The 17620-nt window shown below is 45.3% G+C and overlaps 1 protein-coding gene across 2 annotated transcripts in view; it reads right to left on the bottom strand.

The window, feature by feature from the left end:
- Zasp52 (Z band alternatively spliced PDZ-motif protein 52) overlaps positions 1-17620 on the bottom strand; it is a 106523-nt gene that overhangs the window by 13299 nt on the left and 75604 nt on the right. For both annotated transcript variants that reach the window (XM_050194832.3, XM_055062897.2), the window contains exons 10-12: positions 13470-13535; positions 9285-9372; positions 7274-7360 (exon numbers count right to left, since the gene is read on the bottom strand). In XM_050194832.3, coding sequence (XP_050050789.1) covers positions 7274-7360; positions 9285-9372; positions 13470-13535 — 241 coding nt within the window. The remainder of the gene's footprint in view (positions 1-7273; positions 7361-9284; positions 9373-13469; positions 13536-17620) is intronic.

The raw sequence follows: 17620 nt of genomic DNA, 5'->3' as shown, positions 1-17620 counted from the left end.
TCATTTATTTGCTTCTACTTTCGGTACAAACATCAAGCTCAAGAAAATTTAGCGATCAAATACGCAATAATGTGTTTTCATCACTGCTACTGGAACACTGGTTAAGTACTTCTGAGGGAATGGAGATTCCAGATGCGTTTAAAACAGCAAGAACAGCAAATGGCTGCACATAGTGAACGAATATATCGGCACTAGCTAGCTCGCCATAAAATAGAGTAATATAAAACGGATTGCGTGTGAGTATTACAATTTATAAATTCACATCCTACGTTACACATATTGTGCAATTCTGGCAGAACTTGGTTCACTCATACATGAACCAGTTTCAGCGAGCTAGATTCAACTAGCCAATTTAGGAGGTTTCTTAATTTCACATTGTCGCGTGTTAGGTGCACAAATTATATTTGGGTGCTTATTTCCCGTGCATACTGCGTCCATTCCATTGCAATGTCTTGGCGCTGCTTTTGCAGGGCAGCAAACTGTATACCCCCGCCCCCTATGTGGCTGACCTCCGCGCCTTTCCTCTATTTGCTTTCTGTCTCTCGTAAAAAAAGAAGAAAAAAAAAGCAGCACGAAAGAAAGCAGGAATGGCTTCACGGAGGTACTGTTGCAGGCATGAGTAATAATGTTGTGTTACGTAGCTCGGTGACTATTTGTTACACACAGAAACGTAAATTTATTCCACTCCTGTGCGCGTGCACCATGCGTTTATTGAAAACGGAGTCTTAAGAGCGAGCTTTAGATCGGGCCCAACTCCGATGCCGCCTATTCAAATACATGTAAAACCCAGAAACGTTTTTTTATAAAATAACCACAGGGCTGATTTTGATGAAATTTGCTGCAATTGAGACAGAAAGCTAAATTCTGGCGATCTTGGAAGCGTAATTTCGATTTAGGGCCTTGGTTCTTTAACATCAATTTTGAAAACCTGGCTACATTGAAACAAAGAGAAGCGCGAAGTTTACAAATGCGTATCTCCGCACCAAGAACAGACATCGCAGTTCAGTAAAATGCATGCGTTAAACTATTCAAAGCGGACAAATTTGATATATCAATTTACATCTTACGTGAATCTGTTGCATCGTTTACAAGGGTTTTGCAAAAGTCCCACTTGCATATTAGTGGTCTGTTTGATAGATGTACAATAAATGAATTTTGTGCGCTTTATATGTACTATTATACGCAATTTACATAATTGTTATATCATTTTTTTGATGACTGCTGAGTTACAGAGTTGTAAACTTGATATTCTCGTTTTCTGAAAACTTGCGATTTCCAGCAATTTTTATTAAGAAAATTGACCGCCTAAATCAAATGTTCGCTGCCAACAGCCACTTGATTTTAACTTTTTCTGTTAAATGCAAGAAACCTCATCAAATTTGGTGCAGTGGTTGCCGAGAAAAGCGATTTCTCTTTTCCTATGTATTTAGATAGGAGCCCCCGAGCTAAAGCTTCCTCTTAACAAGCGTAAAATTTGAGCTCGTAGGCTACGAAACACTATCAAGTAGCGAGACTGTAGGATAGGGAATAGCGCTTGAAGGCGACTTGCTTCTTGTTATTCCATTTAACTTCTGGGTGAACACACACAAAAAACAACATGCAACTGCATGCGATGCAGGTTAGAACTGAAGAATTCCAATACGGTCGATGCTACCAATTCTAAATAATAAACTTAAGCACTATATCAGCCTCCTACGCTTGATTCAGCATAAGAAGAACCGAAAGTATGTATTCGATCTAAGGCAACGTCTCATTAAGTTGTGCGATATTTGACTGGCTTCTCATGGTGACGGCAATGCGTGTCCGTCACGAATATGAGGACTGTGATATCACTTCGAGTATTTTCGAACGAGTTAGTGTCTGTTTTCGATCTTGCAGGTTTTGTTCCAGTTCATCTTCCTGCTCAGACTGCAAGCGCAAAAGTTTCACTTATGCCCGCATGTGGTACTTGTTGTACGCGTTATGGGCTCCCCTTCCTTTCGTCCTCTTTCTTGCCTTAGCTCAGAGTAACCACCCCAACGTCACCGGTTCACGCTGATATATTGTGCATCTTATCATGGTTAAGTGCCATTTTCAAATTGAGTATAACGCATGTCCCATGGAATGCTTTTACGAAGCGGGCCATCAACAAGTCAACATTTAAATAAAGGTGGCGTCACAACTATGAAGTAGGTACACCGGTGTTGTCATTTTCATTTTCCGTTGTACAGAAGCGGCAGTTGGCTGAGAACATTGGAACTCTTGGCCAGTGCCATGGAATAACTTTTCACAAGTTATACTCCCTAACAAGGCAGAACATAGGTGCTTGTGGAGCTAACGTATGGGCGCAACGAGGGCTACATCACTGGAACTACCTGCGCTACGGCGGAGTCTTTAGCCTCGCGTTAATTCTTTGTACATTGGTAAAAATATTTAAAAAATGAAAATACTGCAGTGACTTGCATAATCTTGTTCGGAGAGAAAATATGAGTCTAGGAAGGAAATTAAAATGCGGAAAGAACGACCCAAATTCGACGCGACACATCTTACTTGAAGTTTACTCCACCGCATTGCATGAAGCTGCGACGGGGCAGCACACGGCACTCTGGAGACGCTGTCATCCGCCGTGCTACATTCTAGGGTGTCCGCATGTGTAATATACGGAGCACTGGTCTGGGGCTTTAATGCAGGTTACGCACTGCTGATTTTTATGTGATAGCCAACCACCCTGTGCGAAGCGCGCATCGCCATGTTCGTCCACATCGCCCCTGTTTTCAGTTCCCTTCGTTCGCGTTAAGCCGCCGTCACATCTACCGAAACGACAAAGTCTCGTGCTTCGCCGGTATTTCGCGGATCATATGTAAGTCCTGGCTGAGTCTTTGCAGTAATGACTTTGTTTCAGAAATTGTTTGATTGTCTTTACCGTGAAAGGCTCCTTGGAATAATTTAGTGCAGAATACGAAGGAAGGCAGCGGAATTAAAATATCTCTCTCCCTATATCTGCGTTACATAAATGCAGGACATACTAAAATTGTCGACCTGTGGATATGGACGGACGACCGCCTAGACAGATCACAAGGCCTGAAGTACTAGTCACTAAGGCATCACAGCGTTACGGAATTATTGTGGTGGTTTATTCTTGGAGTGGAGCCTGTGATGTGTAACCTAAAAGAACTAGCATACGTCTCAAGCATTACAAAACGTTTTAGCCAAACAGCTGCTGTCCTACAATTGCATTACCGTCATGCCAGGCTCCAGCTGCGCGAGTGCTAGACGTACCGCTTCAGTCATGACGTGTGAAACCAGCGCTCGTGTAGCTGGCGCCTAGCTGAGAAGATGACGTTAACCGTAGCTGGAAACGATGTGCGAAAGCGCACGCGGACTCGGCTGGCCCCAGGTGCACACTTTTTGCCGCATAACGAATTGCGCTAATGGGCAAGGTTCAGGCCCACCGGATGGGTTACGGACGAATGAGTGGTGCTTCATGATATCGTGTGGGTGTTCGTAAAGGGAAGGCTAAAAAGCAATCGGATTTGGCGGAGACGACGAAAATGGCCATAGCAGTGTAATGAAAGAACTGAAATGCAGATATGAGAGGCTAACAGCCTTGTACGCTTTCCTTCACGGTTCCGCTTTCCCGTATGTGGACGGCAGCAGCTTTACACGTTTCCACCTGAAGAGTGCTTCATAATGCCCCTGAAACGCGAATTAAGCGTTTAGTGACTTAATATTTCATAAGCTTGACGCAAATTTGCAGTAATGTGGCAGTTCATTCGGTGCACAATGCAGCCTCTCTCTTTTAGGTATCGGCAGCAACCTATGTTTGGCACTGACCTTTCATGGCGCATATGCCCACAACTGTGGCTTCATCCAGTAAGAGCCAGTAAGCGAGACAGAAACAACGCAGCTTAAAAAACAATAAGTAAGCAACGCATGTTGAAACACATCTTGTATTAAAACAGCACATGTTAAGATACTATAGCTTATGCTGGAGTCACGATCGCTTACAACCGAAAGTGGCCGTTCGACCAGCGCATACCTTTCTACAGGGCGATTATTTGCTACGTATGACACTTTAACGAAGGTTATCGTTTTCAGCTCGCCACTTTATTTGGTCTAAAATTGGAAATAATTCCTCCTGTGCAGCCTCGATTGAGGTGTCATATTGCCACGAGCACTTCTGCGTCTTTCAGACAAACAAGGTCAGTCACTCAATAACAAGGCCGCGGCAGACGTCGTTTTTGCCTTCTCCTCCTTGAAGCGGCTCTGTGCTTTACTGGTGCTTCGATCCCAGGCGAAGCTGCTCGGTGTCCTTCGCAAGGTCAGAGGCTAATCATCTTGGAGGCTCGTCTTTCGATCGCCGAGATCGATCCAATTACAAAATAGCCAGCTGTGACCAGCTTCGTCACGCGGAACGCGAAATTGCATGCGTTCGATAATGCGTCACCGAGGATTGGGGGTAACTGAAAGGGAAAGAACCTTCCGCACCATCAAACAGTGTGGCACCAGATGACGGCTCTGTTCGCGTTTCGCCGTGACGACCGCGCATATTGAGTATTTCGACAGCAGCCTGCAGTTTAACTAAAAGCTTTGCTAGGACATTGCTTTCTTCTTTCCCATTTTTCTTTTTCTAGTGCAAGTGTCAAACTCGGGGCAGCAAAGCACAGTTTCTAGATTGCTAGACAGACTTTCTGATGTTGCCTTCATGCTACCGGGAATTCTAAGTGCTCCACGAATTCGTTAGAGTCATTTCGCGTGTCTTCTTCCTACCCCTTCCCCCTTTTCTCTTTCCCGTTCCAATGGCACGGGAATAAGCGATCAGAGAAAGTGAACGGCCTATCCCACCCGTCTCGTCTGCACCAAATATTGCGTTAGCTTTGCAGACATGCTGGTCCAGCCCCGCAGCGATGAAAAGTAAGCATCGACCCTTTAACCCATGTATTCCTTTATGTCAAGGACACCGGAGGTCACTGTACGTGACACAGTTCAGAATATTATGCAATGCTTCTAGTGCACAGAGTGCTACGCACGGTAGCAGCAATATTAGGACCCAAGAAAGGGCCGAGTGGCCAAAGTTTTCTGATAATTGAATATCTCGGCGTCTTGCATTGGCGTAGTTTGCCTAAAAGCCGCAACTATACTGATGTTCCGTCTCGTGGTCTCGTATCTTCACAGCAGCTTGAGAGAGCTATTTCTGAAGCACACCTTGGAAACTTTCCCTCATCCATTTTACAATAATTTAGCATTTACGTTTCTGTGTATAAATAAACTCAACATGTGCACAGTAAGTCTTATGGTGGGAACAAAGGCTACCTATCGATGACGTGGTCGCTGGGTCAAGGTCCTTCACTGCTCTTCACAAATATTTCAGTTCCAATATTCCCTTCCTGTACCGAGGCTCGTTCTCGTTTTGCGATTGTGAGCGCTGGTCACATCCACGCGCCACTACCCGAAGCTTGTAACTCCTCGCGCGCGTTGTGTAGATGAGACTATATTTTAAAAATTGCAATGCTACTATGTGTAGCGACCTGAATTCTGGAGCATTTCACGCATGGTAACAAAAAATGAGTGGACAATGAGTGCACCTTTCACGCCATGACACCATTCGGTTATATTCGTGCTAGTGGCGAGCAAGCACGGTAATCTGTCGGCGATTATCTTGGCCAGCCCCTTCTAGATAACAGAAGGCCGGTGGGCTTGGAGCCCTGACATCACGCAGGGAAGCTAAGCCCACGCATTTTATTGCGGGACGCGGACCCCAACAAGCACCCATCTGAGCTGGTATTCACACAACTGCTCCTACGCAGTAGTGTTTCCCTATTAGCCGGCATTCGGGCTCCCGGCTCGCACGATAACGACAGGCATGGTATAAGGACGTCGCCGCAGCTTAGCCAGTCGCGGAGGCACTCCCATAAGAACAGTGTTTATTAAAGTGTGAGAGAGTGAGAGAGCGAAAAAAAACAAAAACAAAGGAAAGCATGGAGACTAACAAGAAAAAGTCTGGTTTGCTACCCTGTGCGGGATAAAAGAGAAAAAGAGATGTGATAAGATGGGAAGGGAGAAAGACGAGTGTAGCAACGGGAATCCGCGCGCAAAATTGAACCGGCACACGTCACCATCACAGCCCATCTCGCAGGCCCGTAGATCGTACGAAGCGAAGGCTTTCGATAGAATCATCGGTCTTCCAATATGACGTCACAGTAACCATACCGGTCTTCCACAGACACGCAACTCGCGTACCCTGGCTACGAAGCTACCGCACCGTGCGTCGTATCAGCCATAATTCACTGAGCCCCAGCATCTAGCCGCCTCGCGCTTCCGGACATATAGAAAGGGTTATCGAGGGTTCAGTAGCAGTTACAAATTATTATTTTTTAGAAAAAGCAAGGAAACTGTGAATGGCCGACTTCGAATAAAAATAGCTCATAACAATAAATAGACTCCTAATTCATTATTTCATACATATTTACAATGTCCGCCAAGATGGCAAGAGCGACGCACTTGAATCTTCTCTTACAGGAATATAATTCAGATAATTCACCTGACACTACTTTATTCATCCATGAGTACCACATGCATGTTGCAAACACGTGTTATATTTTATATGTTAACACTTATTCCACGTAAAAAAAAAAAAAAAAAACTTTGCACACTGCTCGGTACAGTGCACTGTGCAGAGCCTTTGCCGACAACGCTCGCGCTTAAATACCTTTTCGCTCACAGCTGTATTTTCCATTGCTCTCGGCTGCTTGGAAAGATAATGGCTGGGCTGGTTGGCTATACATTTTAATGCAGCGGACTGAGTTTCTAAGGACGATGCAACAAGATATCTATGCACCAACCTCTCAACTTGTTGCTTTGTCTAACTAAAGGCATTTGGCGCATGCTGCGAAGACACTGAAGCTATCCGCGGATTGCACAGATAATACTCCAATATTTTGTTTTTCCCTTCTTACTTAATGTAATAAATGTACCACTGTAACGTTATTTGAATAAACGAAAATGCTGAAAACTTACTTCGCATCAGTAGTACGTCATAAGTTACGTTTTCTCCTAATTGTGCCATATTCTCTCATACCCTTTGTATCACGCACTACCCTTTAGTTGAAGACGATATGTGCGCTACAGCGGTCGAGAGATACTTCAAAAGGTCTGGCCAATATCGTAAACGCGAGCCAGTTAGCAAACGCACCTTGGACTCGACAAAACTTGAAATCATGACAATTATTGTGCATGCCATTAAGGCACGCTATTAGTAGGGGAACAAAGGAGGTAAAAACAAAGGTATACTAACATTCCAAGAGGTCTTCGAGTTCTGGTTCTTCGTGCGCATGTCCGTTTCCGACGCCATTTGTGTAAGAAGCGGGGGGCTCTGTGGCAGCTGCGTGCATCGGGCCGTGCAAGTTGTTAGCGACACTGCAGTTCACTCCATCCATCAGTACGACACACACGTGCTGTTAGCATTCACATCTTTCCCGGTCAACTCGCCCCCTCCCCCTCGTCCTCCTTCTCCCCCCATATCCCGCCTGGCCTGCATGGCGTTATTATTCCATGTCACGAGCACACACAACAATCCAAACAACCATAACAACGTGCTAGATGACTTAACTAAGCTAGTGTAAAAGAATAGGGTCATAAAATGAAAAGGGACAAAGGTGAGGTAGGGACAGCATGAAACTGCGGGGACGTGATAATAATATAGGAGCTTTGGTTCGTGAAATTCACTCTCCGCTATGTGCTGCTGCTAGTTTATCACACTCAAGACGATACGTTATTCCAGCAGCGCCAAATGCATGCAAACAAGCAGGCTGTGCTCGAGGTCGCGGGATCGAATTCCGGCCACGGCGGCCGCATTTCGATGGGGGCGAAATGCAAAAACACCCGTGCACTTAGATTTAGGTGCACGTTAAAGAACCACAGGTGGTCAAAATTTCCGGAGTCCTCCACTATACGGCGTGCCTCATAATCAGAAAGTGGTTTTGGCACGTATAACTCCATAATTTAAAGAAAAACAAGCATAAGACGGTCGACGTCCTGCCCTCTACCCACAGTCCTGTTTTCCACAAATTTGCTGTAAGTTTTAGTCAGTTTAGGCCCTCTGCACGTCCCGGGAAACGCAGAGCTAGAAGAGATTTTCATGTGTCGCACAAACGTTCTTGAATTCTATGCGCGTGTTGGTATGGTTTAGTTGCAGCGCTTCAACGACCACATTTATAACGAGGTCCTTATCGTTTCTCGTTTGCACGAGATTAATTCAGTAAAATTATTAGCAGGACGTGTTCAGATAAGTTCGACCGGGCATGTCCGATGGCCATCTTTAATTCAGATTTAAAAAAATATATTTGTTGCTTAGTTCTGGCAGAAAAAAAAATTGTCTTCCCGGCAAAAATATACAAGTACCCGGTAAGTGACAAGCTCTTTTTTGCGTATTCTGCCGAATATAAAATTTTTGTTAGCTCCCACGAAAAAAACTGTTCTCTCTGCCACTCTAAAAATATTTGGAGATAAACTGCCGTTAAACAGCAATAATTTTGACCATTTATGACGAAATACCACTCCCATGATGTGGATAAAAAATAATTGCGAAAATGGAACATTTTACAATATTGGCCAATGTCCGCATTTTCTTTTCTCCGCATCTGTGAAGAGCACAGCTTTTAAACACTGTCACTCTGTTGCCATGACTGTTGCTAAAATTTGAGGTAAATATCTTTGCCATAGTGGGTAACAAAAGTTCACGAGAAGCGCTCAAGTTCAGGCCATGCTAGTAAATTCTGCTTTAGGGTCATTCGAAGCGTTAAATAAAAAAAAAATCATGTGTTTCGTATGAAATTGTTTACATAGTATAGGTGTAACTGTAGTTCCTGGCCAGTAATGTATGCATCGAAGCAACCAAAAAGGGGCGGGGGGATGAAGTAGGCACTCTTTCTTCATCCCTGAAGGTCGCTGGTTTGCTTCATCACACAACCATACTTACCGCTTGATTGATTGATTGATTGATTGATTGATTGATTGATTGATTGATTGATTGATTGATTGATTGATTGATTGATTGATTGATTGATTTTGGACTGACCGCGCACTTGGTGAAGCAGTGAGGAAAGGTCTCATCGTTTATTTAATCCCGAAAGTGCGCGCACTTTGCGGGATATTTTCTCTCTCTCTCCTTAACTAGGCAATAATCTGATCCGTCTATAGAGCGCAACTGAGATTTGCTCTACGTATACGCCCGTAGACCATGCTACACTCGACTATTGCGATCACAGGTGCACGCCAGCGTGTCTCCAGCTCTTCGCGGCTCTCACCTGGTATCGGACGGTGAGCGTCGGCCACAGGCGCTGTCACGGGATGCAGCGGTGTCATGCCACCGAACGGCGGAGACGTCTTCGCTGACTGTCAGGTGAGCAAACGGTAACAGCAGCGTCAGTTCCAAGGAGCGAATTCTTGCTGTGTCCTTTTGTTTTGTTATTGCTGCATTTATTTTTGCAACTTTTCTAAATGCCAATAATTGGACTCCGTCCTCTGGAGTAAACCCACGTTTTTTCGCAGATGATTACATTACGCTAATTACGTGAAGGCTTAAGTAGACAGGCGTGCATTACAAATTCTCCCTCAAGTGCAGCCGTTCTAAAAATCATTAGAACGGCTGCGGGAAAAGAAGGGCGCAGAAGAAGAAAAAGGGGATTTTAGCTGAAAGACTTCGCTGTGAGAAGGCACATAAGTGGAGCTAAGACAAAGATGGAAACGTTTGAAAACAGGGGCGCTGTAACGTAAAGCTATTCCAAACTTTTCTATTCCGATTCTGCAATCAGCCCTCCGCGATTGGACAAAAACGTTTTGGACCAACCCCACTTCGCTTGTCTGCCACGCGACGTCACGAAAACCGCGATAGTTCCCTATCTGATATGGCGTGTACACACTGATTATGCATGATTGGACCGAACAAAAGAAAAATGGTTATTTCTCATTCGACGCCTTTTCGCCATTAGCCCTAGGCTATTGATCAAAAGATTTCGGGCTGCAGCCATTTCACCTGCCTGTCGCGCGACGTCACAAAACCGCGAAAACTCATCGCGTCAAAGTGACGTGTACGCGTTAAAGATGCATTAATGTGCCGAATAAAACTGAATTATTTTCTTAATAGCCGCAGGATGCCCCGTTCCGAAAGCAATAAAAGATGGCTGCCGCCAATCACTCAGCCACTGGCTACTCGCACCTGCCGGAGAGCCTATTTGCTTATAATAAAGCTTTCTGCGTGGCTGCGTAACGTTTTCGAGCATTTCCGACACGTTTACGACCTCGCTCTGCCAACTCTTCTCCGCTGAGGATCCGTTTTAGCGGCATTCCTAACTTTCCGTTCGGCTAGCCACAGCAAGCTCAGTAAGGGAAAGCGGACCAATCGCACACCCCGGCACCATCCTATTCATCCGGTTATATATCTTCAGTGCACTGGCTCGGCCCTATAGAAACCCTCTCCACTTGAGCGTGCCCCTCCCCTTCTGGCAGCCAATTACAAACTAAAAACCGCTCAATGTAGCCAATGTTATTCGTTTTGAAAGCAAAAAGTGCCGCCCTATAACTAGAGGGCGTTTGATTGGGCTGTTGAAGCAACCGTGCAGGTCACCCCCCGATGCTTACGTCGGCCGCTACGGAAATTTGACGTCAGGAGTTTGGAATAAAAATACATTGGAATAGCTTTACGTTATAGGGCCCCCGGCGAACTTCAATCATTTCGCAAGAGTTAGTTTGGTTGTTCATGCTTTTAGCTGACGATAAATATTAAGCTATAGTCGATACATTTGTTTATAATATATTGTTCGCTTAGGTAATGCGAAAAGTAATCACGTCAAAACCTTTAAGGAAGGTATTTACGCATAAATATGGCCCACAGGGATGTAATTGCGGTTGTGCACTAGCTTGTGCATCGATTAATGTCACGCCTTTCTTATCTGTGTATGTTGTAGGGATCTACAATCACGCTGTAATAAAAAGCAAACCCGACAAGACAAGATAGAAGGCGTATTTTCTTTTCCCCATTTGTCAGTGTCTGTGTCGCACAGGTGCTGTTCAGTCATACGGGCTTAGTTTTGGTACTATAGCACATTTCGCGTGACATTACGGTGTGATAGCACTGACATTACTGCATCTCGGGTCAATACGTAATAAGGCTTTCCGTTTCGTTCAAGTACTTTGAACATATAGCGGTTCTTGTGTGCGGGTTTTCAGTAGAGAATATAATTAAGACCGCGATACTCTCTGTCCTGCAACCAAAAAGGCTGCAATAACGTATACGGGTTTACTCCCTCTTTCCATTGCAACATGTTCTAGAACAGAAAATTCCTTGCCAGTCATTCGCAATGTTTTAAGGTCTGCCAAACAGTTTGTTATTGGCCGAGATATCGAATGTATTCCATTTTTAAAGCGAAGCTTTCTTTGCCTTTTCCTTCGACTTTCCCACTGCTGCTGTCGCTACAGCTTCTGTGGCTGCTGTGGCGGCTGCTGTACGGCACACCACGTCGGGGGTGGTTCAGAACGTGCATATACATGGAAGGAGCGTGGCAGGAAGAAAAGAGACGCGAGGAACTCATTTGGACTTCACCGCGTCTAATGAGCACAATGCCCTCTGGAGCTCCCGGGTCGTCGCCACATTACCCTCTTCACAGCTGCAAATATTCCTGACCCCCCCCGCAAGCCCTTCGGCCAACGTGCAAGACCAGAGGGAAGCTGGATAGAATGGAAGACCGGAAGGGAGAGAGGAGGCAAAGAATGGGTAGAACCGACGCAGTCGCGAAACGAGTGAATGCAGCCTTGCCACTCTTCGCTCGTAGTTCCCATACAAATTACATACTCTTCCAGCCATACTCTTCGCTCGCAGTTCCCAGACAAGTTACGCAGGGCGTGCAGAAACGCCGCCGCATTAATTAAACCGAACTGCATGGTCTGGGCGACACCACGGAAGTGGTCGCACGTCAAATCAACACTTCTGTGCTCGACGCGATAGCTTTGCAGCTATGGCATTGCTCGAGGTCGCGGATTTGACCGAGACAGCCGCAGAAATAAAAAAACGTTCGCGCACTTTGATTTAGGGACACGATAAAGAACACCACGGTGCCGAAATTAAGCCGGAGTACGCCACTACGGCCTGCCTCATAATCAGATTGTGGTTTTGGCGTGTACAGCCCCATAATCCAATGACCTCCCTGCCTTTCTTGTCCTTGCTTTCTCTCTCTGTCAGGTTTAATGCTCCTGCCACGATGCGATGTGCCATCTGAGGCAATGACAATGCTCAACCCTCTCACAGGTTATGAAATATGGCGCCCAACAACGCCTCAAGCAAACACCTCTCCCTTTGTGTTTTGTGTACCACGCAGACAAACAGCAGTGGTGCACCCAAGGTAACGTTTAACATGAACTCACCCCTCTTGTGTTGGTCAAAACGTTGAAGAAATTAAACATTTACCTTCAACATCACCGCTAATTATCGTCAGTAAAAGCAAACAGCACAGAAAGCTTCGCCTACATCGATTCCCACAGGGCATGGGATCTGCATAATTTGTTCTTCTTTTTTTCTTATTTATTTTGCATAATATTGCGTATATATTACGTTCGTTTTTCTTAAGAGTACAGATAATCTCTCTCTGGCTTAGGATGTTCACCATGCTGTTCAAAAAAGTGAAAGTAAGGTGCAAAGGCCGCTAATAAATCAGAGTTTACGTGCTCTCCAGTTGTTTTCAATGCACATCCAGCATAGTAGTACGAAGCGCGATGAAGGCATCGCGATAGGCCGGCGTAGTGCTCGCATTAGCGAACTCTGCTAAGTATAGCTGAGAAAATGATGCAGAAAGTTATAGCACAGCAGGCAACGAACGCCGGTAGCATCCCGTGTCACCTCGGTGTGTTGTTTTCGTTGCCTCTCAGTGTAATTCGCCAATACCAGCTACCACGACTTAGCTTACTTATGTTGCTTTATTTAGCCAGTATGCAGGAGTGCAAAAGCCCACTTTCCATGCTAATGAAAGTAAAATATACACCTCGGCCGTTTCTTCAACGTGTAGTACAAATCCAGTAAAGTGAACGCTCATGCCATAAAGCATCATTTAAGAGGCACTTCTAAGCTTTAGGCCGTGCTTTCTTCAATTACTATTAAAGTTAACTTGTTCGCTTCATTTTCTTTTGTGTGTGTGTGTGTGTGTGTGTGTGTGTGTGTGTGTGTGTGTGTGTGTGTGTGTGCGTGTGTGCGTGTGTGCGTGTGTGTGTGTGTGTGTGTGTGTGTGTGTGTGTGTGTGTGTGTGTGTGTGTGTGTGTGTGTGTGTGTGTGTGTGTGTGTGTGTGTGTGTGTGTGTGTGTGTGTGTGTGTCGCAAGAAGATAAAGAATGTAGCTCGAGGTATATATAATCACCTGCCTCAAGCAGGAAAGCTTTTGTTATCTCTGTTTCACCACTTGTTGTGCAAGGTCGTAAGTGAGTTGGCTCCCACTCGAAACGCCTTACCTGTGGAGTCTGCGGCTTAGAACCCGCCATGGGCGAATGCGTTGACGCCTGGCGGAAATCGGACCGCTGTCCAGGGAACAACAGAAGTGCCGCAGAAAAAAAAGAGACCAAAGCGACAAACTCAGCAAGATGCAGGGGTGTTCAAATGTGCAAGTGAACACAGCTCGCATGCAGCTCATCACACCCCGCGTCAAGCGTTGCTGTTGCAAATCACGCCATACTACATGGAAGCTCGTGTATAGTACACATGCAGTATACGTCCGGCACCAATAGATTCTAAGTTTGTATAATTCCTTTCTGGCTCTTGCGTCTCACGAATATTTTTACCGAGACGCATAGTAATTCTTTAAAAGTTAAAGGTCATGCCGTCTGCTCCAAGATTTGAGCAGAAATTGATCATTTGTTAGCTACACACTCGCGTCTTATTATTTTTATTCGATTTAATACTGTGTTTTTATATATCCTCAGTAGGTAGGTTGTTAGCGCTGCACGCCAGAAGTCGTTAAGTATCTTTTTAGTCGATCATGCAAGCGTATACCTTGTGTGCAATAGGCACAATATAAAAGCATTATTCGTCTCTTGAGGTCGAGAATGGCAGGGCTGCCTGACGGCCGGTTTGCGGTTAAAACGACGAGACAAATACTACCTCACTGTGTGAACGAAGTCGTTCTACTGCCATTCATATTATCCGCAGACCACACATCTAGACGTACAGGCAAGCGGGCCAACACCCGGTGACTCGGCTTGAGTTCCAGCAGCGAGGCTAAGTGCTGGACGAGCTGTTACAGTGGTTAACTACAATAAAAACCAGTGCAAGAAACGCATGCACAAGAAACAAGAAGTACACAGGACCGACTGCTGGACTAACAACTGACCTCTCTCATTGACATAAATCTGCAAAGTTTCACGAACCGTAGCGCCAGCACGTAGCAACACTATAACGACCTCAAGTTGCACACATTATCATTCAACCTTACTATCACACTCTCAGTTTTCGTATCTAGCGTATCTAGAAACTTAAGTGTGGTAGTAAGATTGAGTGATAATGCTTGTAACTCGTAGTGTTTATAGTGTTGCTTTGTAATGGCCGAGGGTGGCGATATGGGCTTCTTGGTCGGTCATTGAAAGGTATCTGTATAGAGCAACAAAACAAGGACACAAGAAGAACCGAAGGCGAAGACAAACGCTCTGCTTCGTCTTCGTTTCTTCTTGTGTCCTTGTTTTGTTGCGCTACACAGATACCTTTCGATGATTTGTAATGGCGCATGTGCTTGGTGCCACCTTGCGGGTTTATGTCAGCAATAATATTCTGTTGTTAGTCCAGCAATCGTCTTGTGTGCTCCTTGTTTCTTGCGCATGTATTTCTTTCGCTTGTATTCATCTCAGTTGGCTTGAGCTTTGTTGTAGCAATGGTAAGCTATGAAGCATGCATTTTCTTCGTACTTCATGAGAACGCCAACACACGCACCGTCGAGAAACAATATATAGTAGACTCATAATAGGACAGGCCGATCTCGACATATACATGCACCCATTTACGCATACGCAACAAATGTACGCATGGGAAGGTGTGGTGCTGAACTGAAGAATAAGGTTTATTTTTGCCAGTAAAGAGGGCAAATTAATATGGCTGTACATTAGCCACAGATGGCTTCTTGCCAGAGATTGCAGACAGCGTATGATTCAGTTGAAGTCCTTAGCATGTCAGGCGAACAGCCAGGTAACACCTCCAGCATATCATTAAAGCTTGTATCTCTCTCTCTCTCTTTTATTTCGAAGAAGGAAATAAGCTCAGCTTATATTTCATTGAAATATCCTAACATTGCAAAACAAATATGATAACGGGCCCTGGGGAAAAAATAGTGTGGCGTTAGTTTCGCCGAAGCGCAGCACGAATTGACTTTGCGGTTACTAGCAATCATCCCTCTTTTTCTTTTCATTCTGTACCCCGTATATTAGGACAGCCTTCACACAGAATTGAAGCTACGCGAAGCCCCCCGCGATCTTCTTACGCAAGAAAAACCTGCACTTTGTAAGTGTAGTCTTGGCTTATGGGCATGATCTACTGAACGAAAAGCGCAGCATTCAGCCATTAGCAAAGGAGCACGATAAGCCTACTGCCCCTTTCTTATTTCATTTCTCCCTTTTTTTTTCCTTTTTTTTTGCAACCTAACCATATCTGGTGGCGCCGCTACCTTCCTTATACAGCCGCACATTTCAGCATCAACACAAACGTAGTCACCACGATTATGCTCTACAAACAGCACGCGAAATTTAGCGCTAGCCGAGACTCGGCGCAGCGCACTGCGCCCACACGCGGCAGAGGGATCGGCCGAATGTGGAAAGGGAATAAGGACAAAGGGCCGGAAGCTCTATACGGGGTTAGGTTCAAGCATACAGTAATACGTAATCAGTCCAGAGCCAAGCAGCAAGAAGCACCGCGTCGAAGCACACACGCTCTGAAAGCCGTGCACACTACGACTACTGAGTCCGAGCACCCAGACCACGAAGCGCCGCCTATAGCCGCGTGCAGCCCGAGGGCGCGCCTGTGCCGAGACACCGCGCGCTGCAAGATCGCGACCAGAGACACATTCTCGTGAGGCCGTGAGGAGCGTTAAGAGCGAGGCATTTCCAGCCGCTCATCCCGTCGTGCATCTGTTACACGGTTAGTCTTCTTATTCGTGCACGTGACGACGACAAGAGAGTAAACAGAACCCAAGATGGCCAGAGTGGATTTCGTTGACTTGTTTGGCACTTTATTTGAAAAGCATTTCATCACACGATGGACAACACAGCGAAAATGACGTTCTTAACACTCCTCTTTGGGTATCGTAGTGCGGTCCACCAAATTATTGCTGTATACACAAATATAAGGTATCGCGAAATCACGAAGCTCATACCAGGCAAAAGGTTCCGCGACAACACTGGGATAGAAGACTGGACGCGGCCAACAATGCCGAACGAGCAGAACAGTTACACACGAGGCAGACGATACACGGCAGTCGAACTCAAGCTTACTAAAAAAAAAGAAAGAAAGAAAAAAGAGTCCATCGACTTGCTTTTTTTCTAGAGCACGTTCTTTTCCACATGCGTCTAGAGTAGCTACTTAACAATCAACACAGAAGACGAACTGTGATCGCGTGTTTCTCATGCTAACTCCCAACTCACTTTCCAATACAAAAACCCTGACAATCGTTAACAATTGGAGTACCACAGTATGACTTCAAAGAAGCTTCAAGAGGGTTTGAGAAAGAAAGCTGCCGTTTCTCTCTATAGAGCGACCACGAACACTCACCACTCTACCACACTCGTCGTATTACTAACGAGGTAAACAAAAACCCTAACGTTTGAGTATTTTGCAGGTACTCTTTTTGACACTCAGCATTGCAATATCCTGAGAAAAATGCAAACACCTTACATTCGACTAGCTTATTGCGTTTGGTAGAGCATCATTATTTCTACTAAAATATGAAAAAGCATTATCACACATATCGCCTAAATACCTAAAAGAGACACATGTGAGGCATGTAGACGCTAACATCACATAAGTTTGACAGGAAAGAAATGTGCTAAGAAAACGGCAGAATAGCCCTTAGAAACGATCACTGAATGCGCTTTGTGGGTCAGGCACCTATATTCTCGAAGCTGTTTCAAACACACTCATATGCGTACGGATACAGTGGGGACAAACTTCCTTTGGATGTGCAAGACTGGCCTGGCGTTGTCAGTCACAGACAGCAGCAATGGCTCTTTCCTTGTCCCGTAGCTCGTTACTTTTCCTTGCAGACACACGCCGAGACCCAACATCAGCGAACGCAAGCACACTCACAACCCTCTAAGTATTATGCGCAGAATACCACGGCATGCTTTCAATTTCTACACAGTCTGTACAAACAGTTGCCACAATAAAAAAAGGAAACAATGGAGAGTGCTCTCGAGGCATATCGGCTCACCGCAAGGTCTACCAGAGACTGATTTTCATAGGCGCCTCATATCAGAACTAAATTATCGCCATCTCGAATCATGTACTAGTTGACATTCAGCACCCGAGTTTGAGTTATATGCCGCCCGATTTGCAGCCATACGCCAGACAGGTGACGAGAAAAAAGAAAGCTAGCTATTGCAAACACTGCCAGCACAAATACGCTGAT

Source organism: Dermacentor andersoni, chromosome 1, assembly GCF_023375885.2.
Source record: "Dermacentor andersoni chromosome 1, qqDerAnde1_hic_scaffold, whole genome shotgun sequence".
In the NCBI taxonomy this organism is placed as follows: domain Eukaryota; kingdom Metazoa; phylum Arthropoda; class Arachnida; order Ixodida; family Ixodidae; genus Dermacentor; species Dermacentor andersoni.
The sequence above is the reverse complement of the archived record's forward strand: the minus strand, read 5'-3'. Positions and strand labels throughout refer to the sequence as shown.